This window comes from Marmota marmota, unplaced genomic scaffold, assembly GCF_001458135.2.
Source record: "Marmota marmota marmota unplaced genomic scaffold, marMar, whole genome shotgun sequence".
Lineage (NCBI taxonomy): Eukaryota > Metazoa > Chordata > Mammalia > Rodentia > Sciuridae > Marmota > Marmota marmota.
Window position 1 is genome coordinate 64,098,698 of NW_026000174.1, and position 14,800 is coordinate 64,113,497.

The 14,800-nt window shown below is 59.6% G+C and overlaps 2 protein-coding genes across 3 annotated transcripts in view; one reads left to right on the plus strand and one right to left on the minus strand.

The window, feature by feature from the left end:
• Fads2 (fatty acid desaturase 2) overlaps positions 1–1,650 on the plus strand; it is a 29,624-nt gene extending 27,974 nt beyond the window's left edge. The window contains exon 12 of the mRNA XM_015506790.2: positions 68–1,650. Coding sequence (XP_015362276.2) covers positions 68–119 — 52 coding nt within the window. The 3' untranslated portion in view covers positions 120–1,650. The remainder of the gene's footprint in view (positions 1–67) is intronic.
• A 4,642-nt stretch (positions 1,651–6,292) lies between these two features.
• On the minus strand, positions 6,293–12,808 carry Fads3 (fatty acid desaturase 3). Of its 2 annotated transcripts, none has more exons than XM_048788971.1 (12): positions 12,728–12,808; positions 12,403–12,513; positions 11,720–11,917; positions 10,595–10,696; positions 10,352–10,474; positions 10,007–10,067; positions 9,416–9,492; positions 8,884–8,981; positions 8,365–8,461; positions 8,131–8,210; positions 7,799–7,924; positions 6,293–6,650 (listed from the first exon to the last, which is right to left on the minus strand). In XM_048788971.1, the coding sequence occupies exons 1-12, from the start codon at positions 12,791–12,793 to the stop codon at positions 6,599–6,601; spliced, it is 1,191 nt and encodes a 396-aa protein (XP_048644928.1). In that variant the 5' UTR covers positions 12,794–12,808; the 3' UTR covers positions 6,293–6,598. The 2 variants fall into 2 exon arrangements, with proteins under 2 accessions (XP_048644928.1, XP_048644929.1); XM_048788972.1 differs by having other exon boundaries at positions 8,365–8,501.
• Positions 12,809–14,800: the final 1,992 nt, after the last annotated feature.

Genomic DNA, 14,800 nt, shown 5'->3' on the forward strand with positions numbered 1-14,800 from the left:
CCCCGCCTCTCCCCCTGCACTGGTGCGCCCCATTCCTGAGCCCTGGTCCCTCCCTCTCTCTTTGCAGTTCCCTGAAGAAGTCTGGGGAGCTGTGGCTGGACGCCTACCTCCACAAGTGAAGTGGCCGCCCTCAGCCCCTCGCCCACCTCTCTCAGATGTTGGTCCTAGTTGAGCGTCCCGAGATTCAGCGTCAGATTTTCCCCCCAGAGGGCCCCATGGGGAAGGGGCGCAGGTGGGGGTGATGGCCAAAGGGAGGGGCGGGCTTTCGTTCTGAGGGTTTTCCATGAGGCTGGGGTACACACTGGCTTATGGACCCCATGTTTGGTTTTCTTTCTCTTCTTTCCCTTCACCCCACCAACCCCTCTGGGGCCTGTCCTCTCCCAGCCCTAACCCTCACCCACCACCTCCTGGCTCCTTCTCCCCAGGAGCAGAGAGAGAGGTGGCCATGGGAAGTGGCTCTGTCCCTGCCTCCAGCCTTTGCCCCAAAGATCTGAGGAGACCAGAGGTCCATGGGGTCTGGCCTGGGACTCCGCTTCTACCTGGCCACCAGGCTGACAAACCCTAGTCCCTCGGATACTCTTGGGGTCTGTGGGCAGGGTCCTGGCCTGGCTCTGCCCTCCTGTTTGGAGGGAGGTGTGCTTTGTGCTCTGGGTCTCCTTCCCACGGCTGGGGTCTGTACCTGGGGCCTCCCTCCAGCTGTCCAGGGCTCCAGGCCTGCAGCATGGCCAGCTCAGACCTCGAGGCCCAGGGGATGTCCACCGCCTACCACTGGAGCTCTGGGCCCCCAGGCTGGTGCAGCTTCTGTTCCTCCGTCTTCCTAACTCCAGAGCCCACGACCTTGGGAGCAGAGGGGCGTCCCTTGTGTGGGCTCGGCCAGGTTGTGGGAGGGGCTGGCCAGCCTGGAGGCTCAGCCCCGCGCCCACCTCTTTCAGATATTTGTCCTAGTTGAGTGTCCCGAGATTTAGCCGTCAGATTCTTCCCCCAAAGGCTCCGGTCAGTCCTTGGCTACTTGGCCCAAGGACTTGGGCCTTGCAGGAGGGCACTAGAGCTTGCCACAGGCCCTCCCCAGAATGGGTGTCAGGGGGACAGCACTGAGCCTCGCTCTCCTGTCTTACTGCTTTTAATCTTTGCCATTTTAACTTGTTCCACGGTATGCATTCTGGTGGAGGGCAATGGGCTGGGTCTTGGGACAATATGCCTTTTATGAGATGCCCCCATGGGCTCCCCCAGGCCCAGGGTGTGGAGACCACTACTGGCAGGAGGGCAGGGAAGCAAGGAGGGAGGGGAGTCTCAGGAGGCCACCCTGAGGCGCCAGGGGAGTGGGGGGCCCAGTGAGGGCCAAGTGGGTGTCGGGAAGAGGAGGAGGCCAGCCGGAGGCCAGGACATGTGAAGGCTTTGGGAGAGTGTGCGGGAGGGGGAAGGCTGCGGCCCAGCGGCCTAGTTCTACTGTCTAATCCACTAACCAACATTTAGATTGACAGTTCAGTGGGGCTGAGACCCCAAGGTAACCGCGGCAGCATTGACCCCTCCCACCACCTAGCTCCTATGTGCTCTCTCCGGAGGCAGAATGAATCCTAGGGAACTGATCTTCATTTTTGTCATGTTGCTTCCCCACCCCTACGTTTTTGGGAAATAAAAGCAGTAATTTTATTCTCACCTCCCTGTGGCTCCGTGAGATGGACAGGCAGCTGGTGCGCTGCCTGGCCTAACACACAGGGTGTGCTCTAGGGGCTTGGGGGGCAGGGGGAGGCCCTACAGCCCAGGGGAAGCCAAGATCATCCCAGCCCATGTCACAGGGGTCAGGTCCTGGGTCTATTTGACCCTGAGCCTGGGAAGTCAGAGGACTGTGGCAGGGACCCTTGACAGTTGCCTCTCACTGACTCCACGCTGCTGTCTGCTGGTTCAGGGGACAGCCAGGAGGCAGAGTGGCCTGAGGCTCCCCACACGGCCTCTCAACCTCTCAATTCTTCAGCGGGGCTGGGGGGGGCTCCAGCAGAGACCTTCACTCCCCCACACCCCTGTGGGGTGTGTGATTCCCCAGGGTCTGGGATGCTCTGAGTCACTGAGTAGCCCTGGGTGAGTCCTTTCTTCTTGCTGGCCCTCCGGGCCACAGTTTCTGCACAGTTTCCACACTCCAAGGATGCCAACATTTCAACACCTGTGAGCCCTCGTCCTCCTGGTAAGTCCCTTGGAGGCCGGAGACCTGGGAGAACCTGCCTCCTGTTCTTATGTATCTGTGAGTTCCACCTGCACCCCTTGAGTCCCAGGGTGGTCCAGGGCAGCAGTAGCAACCAGCCCAGTCCCTGTCAACTGGAAATCCAGGGTTCGTCACTCAGGGACCTGAGGCCAGGGAGAGTGGTGGGGAACTAGGAGGACAGACACCACAGCTTAGGCACCAGGTAAATCTTGGTCCAGGTGCACAGGTACTTGGGTCTTCTCTGTGAGGCCCCCAGCCCCTGCCTCGCCCTTAAGTACTATGGTCGGGTCCAGAAGCTGGGGATACCCACCAGTGCTTCATGCCTAACGGCTCCCTCCTGTCCAGTACTTAGCCATGGCTCTTGCACAACACCCGCCGAATTGTGCATTTCTGACCCTGCCCCCTGCCAAAGGTATGACACCCTCATATTTAAAACCCTGAGTGACCCAAACCCTGACACCTCCATTCATAGTCCAGGAAGCTGAGGACAGAGAGTGGAAACACTGGCCTGAGCCACACAGCAATGGCAGCTGAAACACGGAGGGCACATGGGAATCCTGCCCCCACCCCAGACCTCTCCCAGCTGCTCCCAGGAGGCTGGCTGAGTGGGTGGAGGTGGTGGAGGGCAGTTAGTCCAGGTGGAGGAGATAAGACCTCACCCCTTGTAGGGTGGCTGCTGAGATAACCATATCAGCTTTGTGGGGGGTGTGGGCACGTGCTGGGCACCAGGCCCAGAGAGAGGGCTGGCCAAACAGCCTGGGCTGTGTCTGAAGCTGGTGAGCGGGAGGCAGGCAGTCCTGCTGGACATTCAGGGGCCCTCTGGGCCCACTGGGAGGGGAGAGGAGCCTTTGGCAAGAGGCAGGGCAGAGGTGGCAGCCACCTGGGCTGGGCTGGGTTGCCATGTGCTTTGGGCGCATCAGGATCAGAGAGAAGAACCTCTAGGGGTGGTCAGCTGTGGAACCCAGCAGGGTGCCTGGTGATGACCTGTAAAGACACGGGCCAGAGGACAAGGCTCACTGCGGGCCCCAGATGTCAGTGCTGGTTGACCACCTTCTGTTTCCAGGCACACAGGAACACGCAGCCAGCCACCCAGCATGCGAAGGGGTCGTGTCCCTGCCCGCTGCCATTAGTGATGCCTTTCTCCAGATTTTGAAAGCAATCAGGTCTTTCTTCCAAATCATCTGGTCCGACAGCAATTATCTGAGAATTAGTGCCGGGAGGCAGGAGCTCGGGAGGGGCGGATATGGCGGTGGGGAGGTATCCCAGGAAGTGAGCATGGGAAAGATTCACGACCTGTCCTGGCACAAAGCATTTTCTCCGCCTCCCCATCACTGTCACTCCCACAGGACAAGGGCCAGGGCTGGTTCTGAATGGCCCTCAGGAGACTTAGATGTTGTTTGGTTGAAGGAACAGATAATAAAAATGGGGACGCGTCTCAGAGGCCCCACCGAGGTCTTTCCTGCCTTCCTTTTACAAACCCTGTGACTGAACAAGCGGGAGTCCTACAGATAGGGAAGGGGAGCTCTGCTGGAGTGGGGAGTGGCCTGTCCCCAGGGGCTCTAGCATGGGGAAGGAAGGGGACAAGGGCAAAGACGACCTGTCAGTGATGGATTTCAGGCAGTAGAGAGGGATCTGGGGGTAGTCACCACGGACAGAGGGTGTCCCCAAAGGTCCTTCAAGCACATTACTGGCTGATTCCCGATTTACAGACAGGAATGCAAATCGTCCAAAGCAGCACCAGAGGCCACCCACCGCCAGAGGCAGCATGGAGCACAGCCCACCCCACAGTGGTGCAGGTGTTCCGGGGGCCCCTGGGTGGCGCTGCAGGCTCAGTGGTCCCTCAGGCAGGAGCATACTCTGTCCCATGTCCCCACCCCCCACCCAGGGTGTTAACTCTTTCGGGGGTACTGGGGACTTTACTGCTGAGCTACACCCCCAGTTTTATTTTATTTTTTGAGACAGGGTCTTGCTAAGTTGCTTAGGGCCTTGCTAAACTACTAAGTCTAGCTTTGAGTTGATGAATCTCCTGCCCCAGCCTCCCAAATCTTTGGGCTCACGGGCATGTGCCACCATGGAACTCTGCTGACCATCTGTGGACCAAACCCTGCGAGGTAGGGGGTGAAGGGAACACTGTCCAGAGCCCTCCCTGCTCACAGTGTCCACGTGACACCAGGAGTCAGCAGGTTTGGACAAGTGGACCACAGAGGAGACAGCCTGTGCAGAAACCCTGCAGGTGGGACAGATCTGGGCATAAGAGTTGGCACTTGAGGCAGCAAGTACCTTTCAAGGGGCATCCAGTCCTACCCACAGGAGGAAAATGAGGCTCAGATAAGGCCAAAGGCTTGTCTCAGGTCACAGAGCAAGTAGCGAGCTCCAGGGCCCGGGACTGCATAAAACTTCCAGGCCCTGTTGCTGGTCTCTTGACCAGGAGCCTTCCTGCCGCATCCCTTTTCTTTCCCATCACTTCCAAAGTGGGACGACGGCTGAGGCTGAATCACTTCCCAAGGTCACACTCCACCCACTCCCACCTCTCCCAGTGACCTCTGTTCCCACACTAGAATTGGCCCCCCACCCATTCCCACCCCAGGTAAGAGCAGGTGGAAGCCACATGGAGTGGACCAGGGTGGGCTGCGTGGCACTGGCTGCTCATGAGCATCGCCCTCTGCTTCTGCCGGGCCCTGCTCGGGGGGGGCTCCCGCTGGCACCACCTTGGGCAGGGAGGGCGTGGGGAACTCTGGGTTTCCTCCAGCTTTCATGAGTTAAAGACTCAGTCTACGTTCTGAGTATAGAGACGGTGACCTCAGGCTGAGGTGGCAGGGGGAGAGTCCTGGAGAACTTCCCAGAAGGCGAGACCCTGGGGAAGAGCCACAAGAACCCATGGAACCAGGCAGCACCTTCCCCACCCAGAGCAGGTGCCCAGGTGCCAGGGACTATCACAATCACCCGAACATTAGGGGCTTCAGGTACTGGAATAGAAGTCCAGAATCTCCCTGGAACAGACACTCAGGGTTGCCTTCTGGAGGGGATAGGGAGGGCATGTCCCCAGCTCCGTGCCCACAGAGGACCCCCACTAAGGATATAACCAGAAGTGCAATACTTGTGTCCTTTCCATCTCCCAAAGGGGACCCCAGCACAAACTAATAGGCACCCTAATAAAGAGTGGAGGACATTCCCTGCAGCTGGTGGGGTGACCTCTGTTCCCACACTAGAAAGGCCCTCAGAGAAATCCTAGCACAGCATCTCAGATTTTCTGTTGTTATTTAAGGCTACCAGCACTTCTCCAAGCATCTCTAAGCTCAGCTCAGAGCCGAGGAGCGTGGCACTTCCCCTCTCCTTTCTTCTCACCTTCAGGATGCCCCAAGAGGAAACCCAAAGGTCTCCCCGGCTGGGGACATAGCTAAGTGTGTGTGTGCTTAGCACACGCAAAGCCCTGGGTAAGCCCTCCCCAGAACTGTCCCAACCCAGGACGTCCAGCCCTACCCACTGTGCAGACGAGGAGGCGAGGGCCGGTGAAGGGCAGTGCCCTGCCCAAGGACAAGTTCCTGGACTCCTGGGGCTCAGGGGTGGGACTGCAGTGCCCTAAGGATCTGACTTGTTCACTGAAGCAACCACAGGCAAGCACCTGGCCCCAGGTGGCCACAGGCCACCCTGCCCCTACCCATGTGATGCCAGGTGTGGTCCTGAGTGGGGCAGGTGGCCCACTGCATGCAGCCCTCTGAGCCCCCATCTCCTAGAGGGCTGCAAAACAAGGCTGGTGCAGGTCCAGGGACACATGAGCTGCCCTTCCCATGCCCCGAAGGTGCCTGCAGACGTGGCCCTCAGCCCTGGGCCTTTGTCTGCTAGACCAGCCCCGTCCTGTCCCACAGAGGAGTGAAATGAGCTGAAGTTCATAAGGACTTGCCAGGTTGCTGGTGAGTGAAGTGGATCTGAGACCAGCTGTCACCACCCCCAACCCAGAGCACCCAGAGAGGGAGGGGAGCTCCTTAGCCACCAACCTCCCTGGATACCATGACACCTGGATACCCAGGGCCAGACACCGATGGGGAGTCCAGGGCAGATTCCAGCCCCCAAACTCATGCAAACTCCACACTCTGCTCCATAATATATCTGGGTTGGTTTTTATATAAAAATAACAGTTTCCCCCATTTCTTGCTTTAGGAAAACATGCTGTGCTCCGGTGTGGCTTTAGGTCCCTCCCTCGACTCCTGGTCCTGTTGGGCCCAGAGCCACGCTGCAGAGCAGCTGAACAGGCAGGCAAGAGGGTGGAGGGAAAGACAGCAGGGCCTGCAGGACACATAGGGCATCTGGGCTGGGCACGGAGGGTGAGGTTGTCCATCAGCCGGTCTGGCTCGTGGCTGCTGAGGCCCTGGCCTTACCCCTTCTCTCCTCCGGGGGCTGCCTTCACTGGTGGAGGTAGGCATCCAGCCAGATGTCGCCAGACTTCTTCAGGGACCTGGGAGGTGTGGCGGGCATCAGAGACTCAATTACAGGACGCCAACACTCTCAGGCTCCCGGGGTGCGTCCCCAGTCCCCTGTGAGTCCCCTCCCCCTGAGGCAAGCAGGTGAACGGGGCCAGGGAGCAGCCTGGGCACACATGAGCTGGATGGGATGCAGATGGGGGGGTGTGGACAAAGCCAAGTCGGGGTAGGAGCCCAGGTGGGCCTGTCCCTCCTTCTCCTAGTTCCTGTTGCCCTCTCCTGCTGGACCTTGTGACCTCACACACCTAGGACATGGAATCTTCCCACCAGGCGCCTGAAGTCAGGCAGAAGAGTCAGACATATCAAAACTCGCTAGGAAACCCCATGTCAGGGCTTACACGGTGCTCTGCTGAATGGCACGGACTCAGAGGACCAGGCTGGGAGAACATGGGGAGACCTCAAGTCTGGACAGCAGCAGCCAAGCAAAGGGAACAGCGTGTGCCAGGGCCCAGAGGAGGAAGACCCGCGATCTGATCTGTGTTCCCACCTCCAGGCTGCCGGGGCTTCTGCTCTGCCTTTCTGCTTTGGCTCTGGCCCATAATGTGCTCCCAGCCACAGCCTCGTCCCAAGATGAGGCTCAGGTCCTACACAGCAGTATGCTCCTGCCTCAGGGCCTTTGCACGGTGGTGCTCTTTGCCTGGAATATTCTTCTGCCAGATGCCCCAGGGCCAGCCCTCTCAGCTTCTGTCTCTGCTCACATGCTGGCATCTTGACCCTGCCCATCTGCCATCCTGTAACTGCAACCCCTGCCTACTTTCTAATCTCACCTGCTCCTGGTTTGTTTGTTTGTTTTGTTTTTTTTGCCAGAACACGTTCACTTTTTCTGCAGTTGACTCATTTTTCTTTTAATTACTTGCTCTCTCTTGCTAGAATGTCAGCTCCAGGAGGGCAGGGACCGCCTGTCTGGCTCACTGATGTATTTATAGATGCTCCAAGAATTCTCACTGTGTGAGTCAATGCTGAGAAGGGAGGAGGCATGGCTGACCCAGAGAGGCCTCGTCGCCAGTTCTTAGGGGGCCCGTGTGGACGAGGGGCCAGGTGCTCAGCAGCTGAGCTGGGACGGGGATCAGTGTGCCCCCCCCCCCGGCACCTCCAGGAAGGAAGGGGCTGGGCAGAGCCTTACCCGACGATGTCCAGCAGGGCAGTGAGGAAGGGCTTCACCTCATAGTGCAGGCCGTGCTTGGCACACAGCGCCTTGACCAGAGGGGCCACCCTGCGGTAGTTGTGCCTTGGCATGGTGGGGAAGAGGCTGGGGGGGACATGGCCGGCGTTTGAGCAGGGCTGGCAGAGGGAGCCCCGCCACGCCTCACCTCCCCGGCCCCACACACCACCTCTCCCAGGGGCCCTGCAAGCCCAGGACTCTGGTCCCGGCCTCCCCATGAAAGGTAGGGAAGGGGCTCCTGGCTCCGCCCCGGGGCTCACCCACTACCTGTCAAGACCCGAGGTCACACTCACTGGTGCTCGATCTGGAAGTTGAGGTGCCCGCTGAACCAGTCGATGAAGAGCGAGGGCTCCACGTTGCAGGTGGCTGCCAGCTGCCAGGGGCAGGGGGCATAGGTAAGGGACGCTGGCTCAGGGTCCTGCCCCCCGGGCCTGCCTCCCATACCTGGCCAGCCCCATCCCTCCCTGCCCACTGGGGCTCCCCCACACTCCCAGGATGGACCCCGCCCAGCCCTCCCCACTGCCCACCTGAGAGCTGGCCCAGTCCCGATGCTTCTCGTGGCCGATCTCCTTGGGGATGTGGTTCATCTGCGTGATCCACACGAACCAGTGGCTCTCCAGGACCCTGTGGGAGTCCCGGGCATTGTCCCACGTCCAGCTCACCACTGAGGTACCAGGAGTGCAGGCTGCAGTGTGCCTGTCCCCAGGCCCGGGCCCCAGCTTCCCCTGGGCGCAGTGGGGTCGGGGAATCGCTCCCTCCCGGGGGTTTAAAGCAGCTGGATGGAGCAGTGACCACTGCAAGGCTGAGCGGAGACTCCGGGCTCGTGGGGGTGGACACTCAGGGGTCACCGGCGAGCCAGGCTGCTTCCCCCGACCTGCCCACCCCAGCGGCCTCCCCTCACGTTTATTTGATTCCGCCGACAGCCCAGGGCGGTGGCACTGCTGTGGGTTAGGGTGGGGGAGGGGTGGACGCTGCCCAGGAGGACTGTGGTCAGGGCCGCCTGCTGCTGGAGTGTGACCTCCCCACTCCCACCATCCTGGCCATACCTGACAGCAACAAAGAGAAGCAGGGCCCCAGGGACACCGTAGAAGGGGACGTAGGACAAGAAGAAGCGGGAGTAGAAGCTGGCAGCCCAGAGCAAGTCCTGCAGGGGGTGGAGGCAATGCTGAGTGGCCTCCGGGGCCGAGGTCTGGCCAGCGGGAGGGGGTGAGGGAGGGGCCGGGGCCATCTGACCTTCGGCTTCATTTGCCTGGGAGCCCTGGATAGGCCACTGCCCCTCCCTGGGCCTCTACTTTCTCAGCTGGGTGAAAGGACAAGGTCCCTGTGCTGTCAGCTCACAGGGCTGACCACGGAGGGGAAGGCTATCTATCATGTGCCTGGCACCGCGGGCCCAGAGACCCCTGCGGACGCCCCTACAGAGACGCACTCGGTGCCTCTGTGGACGCTTGCTCTCCCTGCAGGCTACACAGGCAGACACTTGCTCCCCACCCCTGCGCACCCCCATGCGTGGGCACCCCTCTGCACTGGGGCTGAAGCCCTGCCCCGGCTGTCCACGGGTCCTGAGCATCCCCCACTCACTGTCCACTGCAGGCACACCAGCATGTACGCCAGATTCTCCACTTCAAAGTTCACCAAGGTGAGCAGCGGCGGGCCAACTGCAAGAAGGGGCAGAGAGCAGGAGCAGGGCTGGGGTACGAGGAGGTGGGCAGAGGGGGCTGTACCTCCACACACCCCTGGGATGCTGGCACTGGTCCCGTCCAGCTGGGACGACCCTGCGTCGTCACCCACAAGGCCTGGTCCACACTTGTTCCCTCGGCTCACCCCTGCCTGCCGTTTCCCGACTCCCACGTCAGGGAACAGCCCCACACGTTCCTGCCCTTGAATCCTCACCCTGCCCCTGTTTGCCAAAACTGCCCAAATGCTCTAGGGCTCCAGACCACCCTCTGTGAGGGCAGAAGGGAATCCTGGCTGGGGCCTGGAAAGTTCCGTGCAGGGCTTGACTGCGGTGGGGGAGCAGCCAGGCAGAAGGCTTGGTGCTGGGAGAGGGAGCCCAGGCCGCAGGCCTGGAGCAGGCAGGGTGTGGGCGCTTCGGGACAGTGGGGAGGACAGTGCAGACTCAGGCACGGCCCTGCCACGTCCCCACCCCCAGAAGGACTGATGCACACTCACTCAGGAAGAAGTACAGGTGCTGGTGGTTGTAAGGAAGGTATCTGCGTTTCTTCTTGCCGTACTGTGGAGACAGGCGGCGGCTGGGGAGAGCAGCTCTCCAGGCCAAGGTCAGGGGGCTGGCTGGGGCCAAGGTCAAAGGCAACTCTAGATTCTAGCAGCTGGGCTCCTGGTCCCAGCTGGGTAGGAGGTGGGGAGGAAGGGAAGCACCTGGGACAGGGGCTGGGACTGGAGCTCAGTAGGGATGAGGGCAGGGGCTGGACAGGGCCACCATGGGTCGCTCAGTTGCTGCCAGGTCCCTTCAGCTGCAGGCCTGGCCTAAGGGTGTCCATGTCCCTCCCCACCCACCTCGACAGACGACTCCCCCAGGAGGAAGACAGGTGCCACGGTCACGTCTGGGTCCTTGTGGAAGATGTTGGGCTTGGCATGGTGCTGGAAGTGGCGGAAGTTCCACCAGTGGGCGGAGAAGCCCTAGGAGAGGAGGGGCTTCAGGGGCAGGGCCAGGCCACGCCCCCACTGCACCCACACAGCTGGGCAGGCCCGGTGCACTGCCCTCCTTGGGTACTGGCCACCATCCCACAGGGCCCTCACCTTCAGCTGTCCCATCACAAACTGCTGGGCCACGTGGTTCCACCGGGACTTCCTGAAGATGGAGGCGTGGCCCAGGTCATGCTGCAGACACCAGCACTGGGCCTGGGGAGAGGGGCAGGGTTAGCGGAGAGCAGGAGGGCGGGACAGAAGAGGGCACCGGCTGCATGGGACCCCAGCCCTGAGCTGCAGGGCTCTTCTAGCTCCCAGGGCTATGCCCACTGCAGACGCTGCGTCACTTAGACGTCCCTGGGGGCCATTTCCTGTTTTTACCAACCAGGGTAACTGAGTGTTGGCAGCGGTGAAGGGCCTTGCAAAGGTCAGAGCCCAGTGAAAGCCTCAAAAGCAAAGTTTCTCTTCAGCCCTCTCCTGCCTTCCTGTCCCCGGCTCCTTCTCCCTAAGGCAAGCCACAGAAGCTGCCATGTCCCAGGGCAGGGCACAGAAAGCAGAGCCCCTCCCCGCTGAAGCCCAGCCTCGAGGCCTCACGGTAGGACTCTCAATCTCCCTGACGTGGAGGCAGCCCCAAAGAACTGCTCTGACCGATCTTATCCAACAGTGGATCCTAAGACCCCCGTTTTCAGAAAGGGCCCTGTCTACACCTGGGAGGAAAGAATGCTGCTCAGAGAGGCCCTGGAGAATCTGGACAGGCATGGCCAGGTTTCCCTACTCGCCCGTCTCCATTGGCTCTATTCTTCCTGTCCAGTTCTACACGGCTGCCCTGCTGCACGGACCCCAAGGGTACAAATGGAGAGTTTGCCCTGGTCGGTCTTTGGTTCTTCCCTCTGAAGACTCCCTTGTCCCATAAAATGATGAGCAAATAAATTTGCTTTTCTCTCGTTAACCTGTCTTGTATTACAGGGGCCATGACCTTTATGGTGGGCAGGAGGGATCGTCCTTTTCTTCCCCTACACAAGTCTGTCCTGGAGTTGTGACCTTGGGCTCTCTGCCCTGTTCCTACACAGGATTTATTAAGCAAAGAACTTCCTTGGCTCATGGAGACCACGGCTTGACCGCAGGCAATCCCCACGGGCCGCGGGCAGCTCACTCTTGGGTGTATCCGTTCACACAGCACATACGTTCCTGCGCCCACATGTGCTGGGCCTCTCTGTTGGGTAGCCCGGGGATCACCTGGGAGACGGCCAGGATGAGGGCAGCAAGGGTGCTGGGCACCCAGCCAGGGCCCAAGAGGTAGACGATGAGCCAAGCCAGCACCTCCATAGCCAGGATGTGGCCCAGCAGGAGGGCGAAGAAGGTGGGATCAGCTTCGAACAGCTTCATGTCCTCGGCCGCTTGGCGCAGGGCTCGGAAGTCCTCGATCAGCTGGACCTGCCATGGCAGAGTAGCCGCTGAGCTGAGGTGAGGCCTCCCCAGAGGCCTCCCACAGCTCCCAGATCCCAGCCTCTCCTCCTAGAGCCTGGCCCAAGAGGTGAGGGCAGAGGGGAAGGATGGAGGCACGGGAGCACCCGGCCAGGGGGTGAGCTAGGGGCCTGACCGAGGGCCAAGTTTCCCCCTCCGCACAGAGTGTGGGGTGGTGAGAAGCAGAGAGCCAGAAACAGGAGAGGAAACCCTCAGAACTCAGCTCTCCCAATCCTGACTGTAGCGGGGGCTGCCAGGCCTGGGGCAGGGAAGGGCCTCCCCTGGGAACACACAGCAGGCGCCTGGCCAAGTCTTATCTGGAGCCCCGACTTGTGCAGGACATTGCTACAACTGTGACTGTCTGCCCAGGTCCGGGTGGCAAGCCCAACTCTGACCCTGCATCCCCCAGCATAATGTGGCAGTGTCCCCAAGCCCTCCAGCACCGTCCCCCTCACGTTCTGAGGTCCGTCCTGGCTGGGCTCTTCTGGGGCCAGCTCTCCGATCAGCAGGGGCTGCAGGAACTTGCGCACAAAGTTGAGATCCTGGTGGAAGGCACGGAAGGCGTCCTGAAGGAGAGCAGACAGTCAGGTGGACAGACAGACAGACAGCTGGAGTAGCACCCAGAAGCGGCTGGCAGAGACAGGGCGGAAGGGCTGTTGATGGATGGGCAGACAGACAGACACATGGAGAGAAAGTCAGCGGGCTCTTCAATAGCCAAGAGGACCAAGGGGACCAGGCGTGCCTGTGAGCCCTCCCTGGGGCTTCCCAGGCCCTGGGTACCCGCTCAAGACCCCTGGCCTGCTGTGCCCCATCTGCTCTGCCCGGCGCACAACATTCTCCAAACATGGCTGAAAGGACGAAAATCCGGTTTACAGAGAGACATCCCTGGAGGGCTGATTCCTTTCATGAAAGGGTTTGGCTCTTCCAAAAAGCTTTCTCTAAATTATACCCTTTTATTTTTTCCCAGCCTGGGGATGGGACCCAAGGACATTCTACCACTGAGCTGCACTCCCAGTCCTAAGACAGCGCCTTGCTAAGTCGACCAGGCTGGCCTTGAACTTGTGATCCTCCTACCTCAGGCTCCTGAGCAGCTGGGATTATGGGTGTGGGGGTGGGGAGCCTTGTAATTAAGGACACCTGGGCTCCTGAGTGGAAACTCTCAGTGGCGGGACACAGAGTTCTTGGGGTGTACAAGGAAGGATACTTGACTGGGTAAACACATTTGGTTTAAAAGTAACAGAAAGTACACTTTTTTTAAGTTAAAAAAAAAAAAAAGAAGAATCTAACATTCCTGTGATTCTGTGTAGTAGCTGGAGTGGGGGTGGGTGCCATGCAGGAGAAGGAAACAAAGAAGAGAGGGGCTGAAGGACAAGAGAGAGGGGGACAAAGATAAGGAACTGGGGAAAGAAGCCGTCACGAAGCGGCAGCGCTGATGGGCGGGTAAACGTGAACTTCACACCGCGGCTGGCTCAGCCTTCCTGGTCGCGGTTGGTATTGCACTTGGCACAGACCCTGTTTGTCCGTGGTATTGTATTTGGCCCATTAATTGTTCACAGCTCTCGGATGAATTTTTATTTAGCTTTCAGAGCCTCCCTCTGATTGGGCGAGCCACAGCCAGACAGCAAGCAGGCTGGACTACACTGCCTGGGCAGAGTGTCCCCATGGGCCTGGGAGAGGTGACTGAAGGGGCCCCCAGACGCTGAAGGAAATAAGTATCTTTGAGGGAGGCAGGTGGAGAACAGGGGCCTCCTGCTGTCCTCTTGCTAACAAGCCTACCAACTTGTGCAGATGAGAAGTGGTGTCTCTGGCCACCTCACTGGGGACAGTGTGACAGTGCTAATTACCCTTATCTGATCACTGTACATTATATAGATGTATTGAAATATCACACTGCACCCCTGAATATGTGCAATTATTAAGTGTCAATTAAAACAGACAATGAAACTGAAAGTGATAGGACATCACTGCCAGGCCAGCCCTGCACCGTCCAGGGGAAAGGAAGCACCCAGGCCCCTGCCAGCCGCCATTTAGAGGACATGCATGGTGGGTCCACCATCTCCTGCCCTCTGCTGCCTGGGCCCTGGCTCCCCGGGGATCTGGGGTAGGTGAGGGGAGGGGAGAAAGGAGGGAAGACTATTCCTGGGGATTTGCTGCCCTGCCCCCAGTGTGACCTTGACCTAGTCCACTGACCTACTGGCCTTGATTTCCTGAGCGAATCAAAGTAGCCAGACTTCAGGGCCCTTCAGGTTCGGGCTGCTGAGCATGACATTTTTCGGTGTACTGCTCACTGGCATTAAGTAGGTTCACCTGTGCTGGGTAACGATCACCACCGTCCATTTCCGAACTTCATCTCTCCCAGCTGAAACACCAGACCCCACTCCCTCCTCCCCAGCCCCAGGATTTCCTCCCTCCCAGCCCTTCCCTCCCCCTCCCATCTGTTCTGTGGCCACCACCTTGAGCTAGAAGCTGAGTGCTGGGCACGCATCCACCTCCTTGGTCCTGTCTGACCCAGGCCTGCACAGGCACCGAGGGGGTGCACCAGTCCAGGCCTGTCCAAGGGTCTTCCAGTCAAGTCTATCCCTTAAGAGGGGAAGTGTGAGCCCCCTCAGCGCAGGTCAGAAAATTCTAGGGCAATGTGGTCAGGGCTCTAGCAGGTCTTGGAGAGTAGCCTGGGCTACAGGGCTGGAGAGGCACCGTGGTGCCTGCACTTCTCGAGAACCAGCCAGGTAGGACCCTCAACCAGACCAAAGCCTGATAAACCGGCAAATAGCCTTTTCTAGGTCATGTGACCTACTAGTCCTCTCTGGGCCTCTGTTCAAGGACCCAGGGGCCATGCAGAAATGAAGACTCAGA

Bases quoted from the DNA above. Each gene is read 5' to 3' on its own strand.
- Fads3 (XM_048788971.1), bottom strand. From the start codon at position 12,793: ATGTTTGGAGAATGTTGTGCGCCGGGCAGAGCAGATGGGGCACAGCAG. The intron at 10,475-10,594 runs GTGAGGGCCCTG...CTCCTCTCCTAG, and splicing joins TTGTGATGGGACAGCTGAAG to GGCTTCTCCGCCCACTGGTG. The intron at 8,982-9,415 runs GTGAGTGGGGGA...CACCCCCTGCAG, and splicing joins TGGTGTGCCTGCAGTGGACA to GACTTGCTCTGGGCTGCCAG.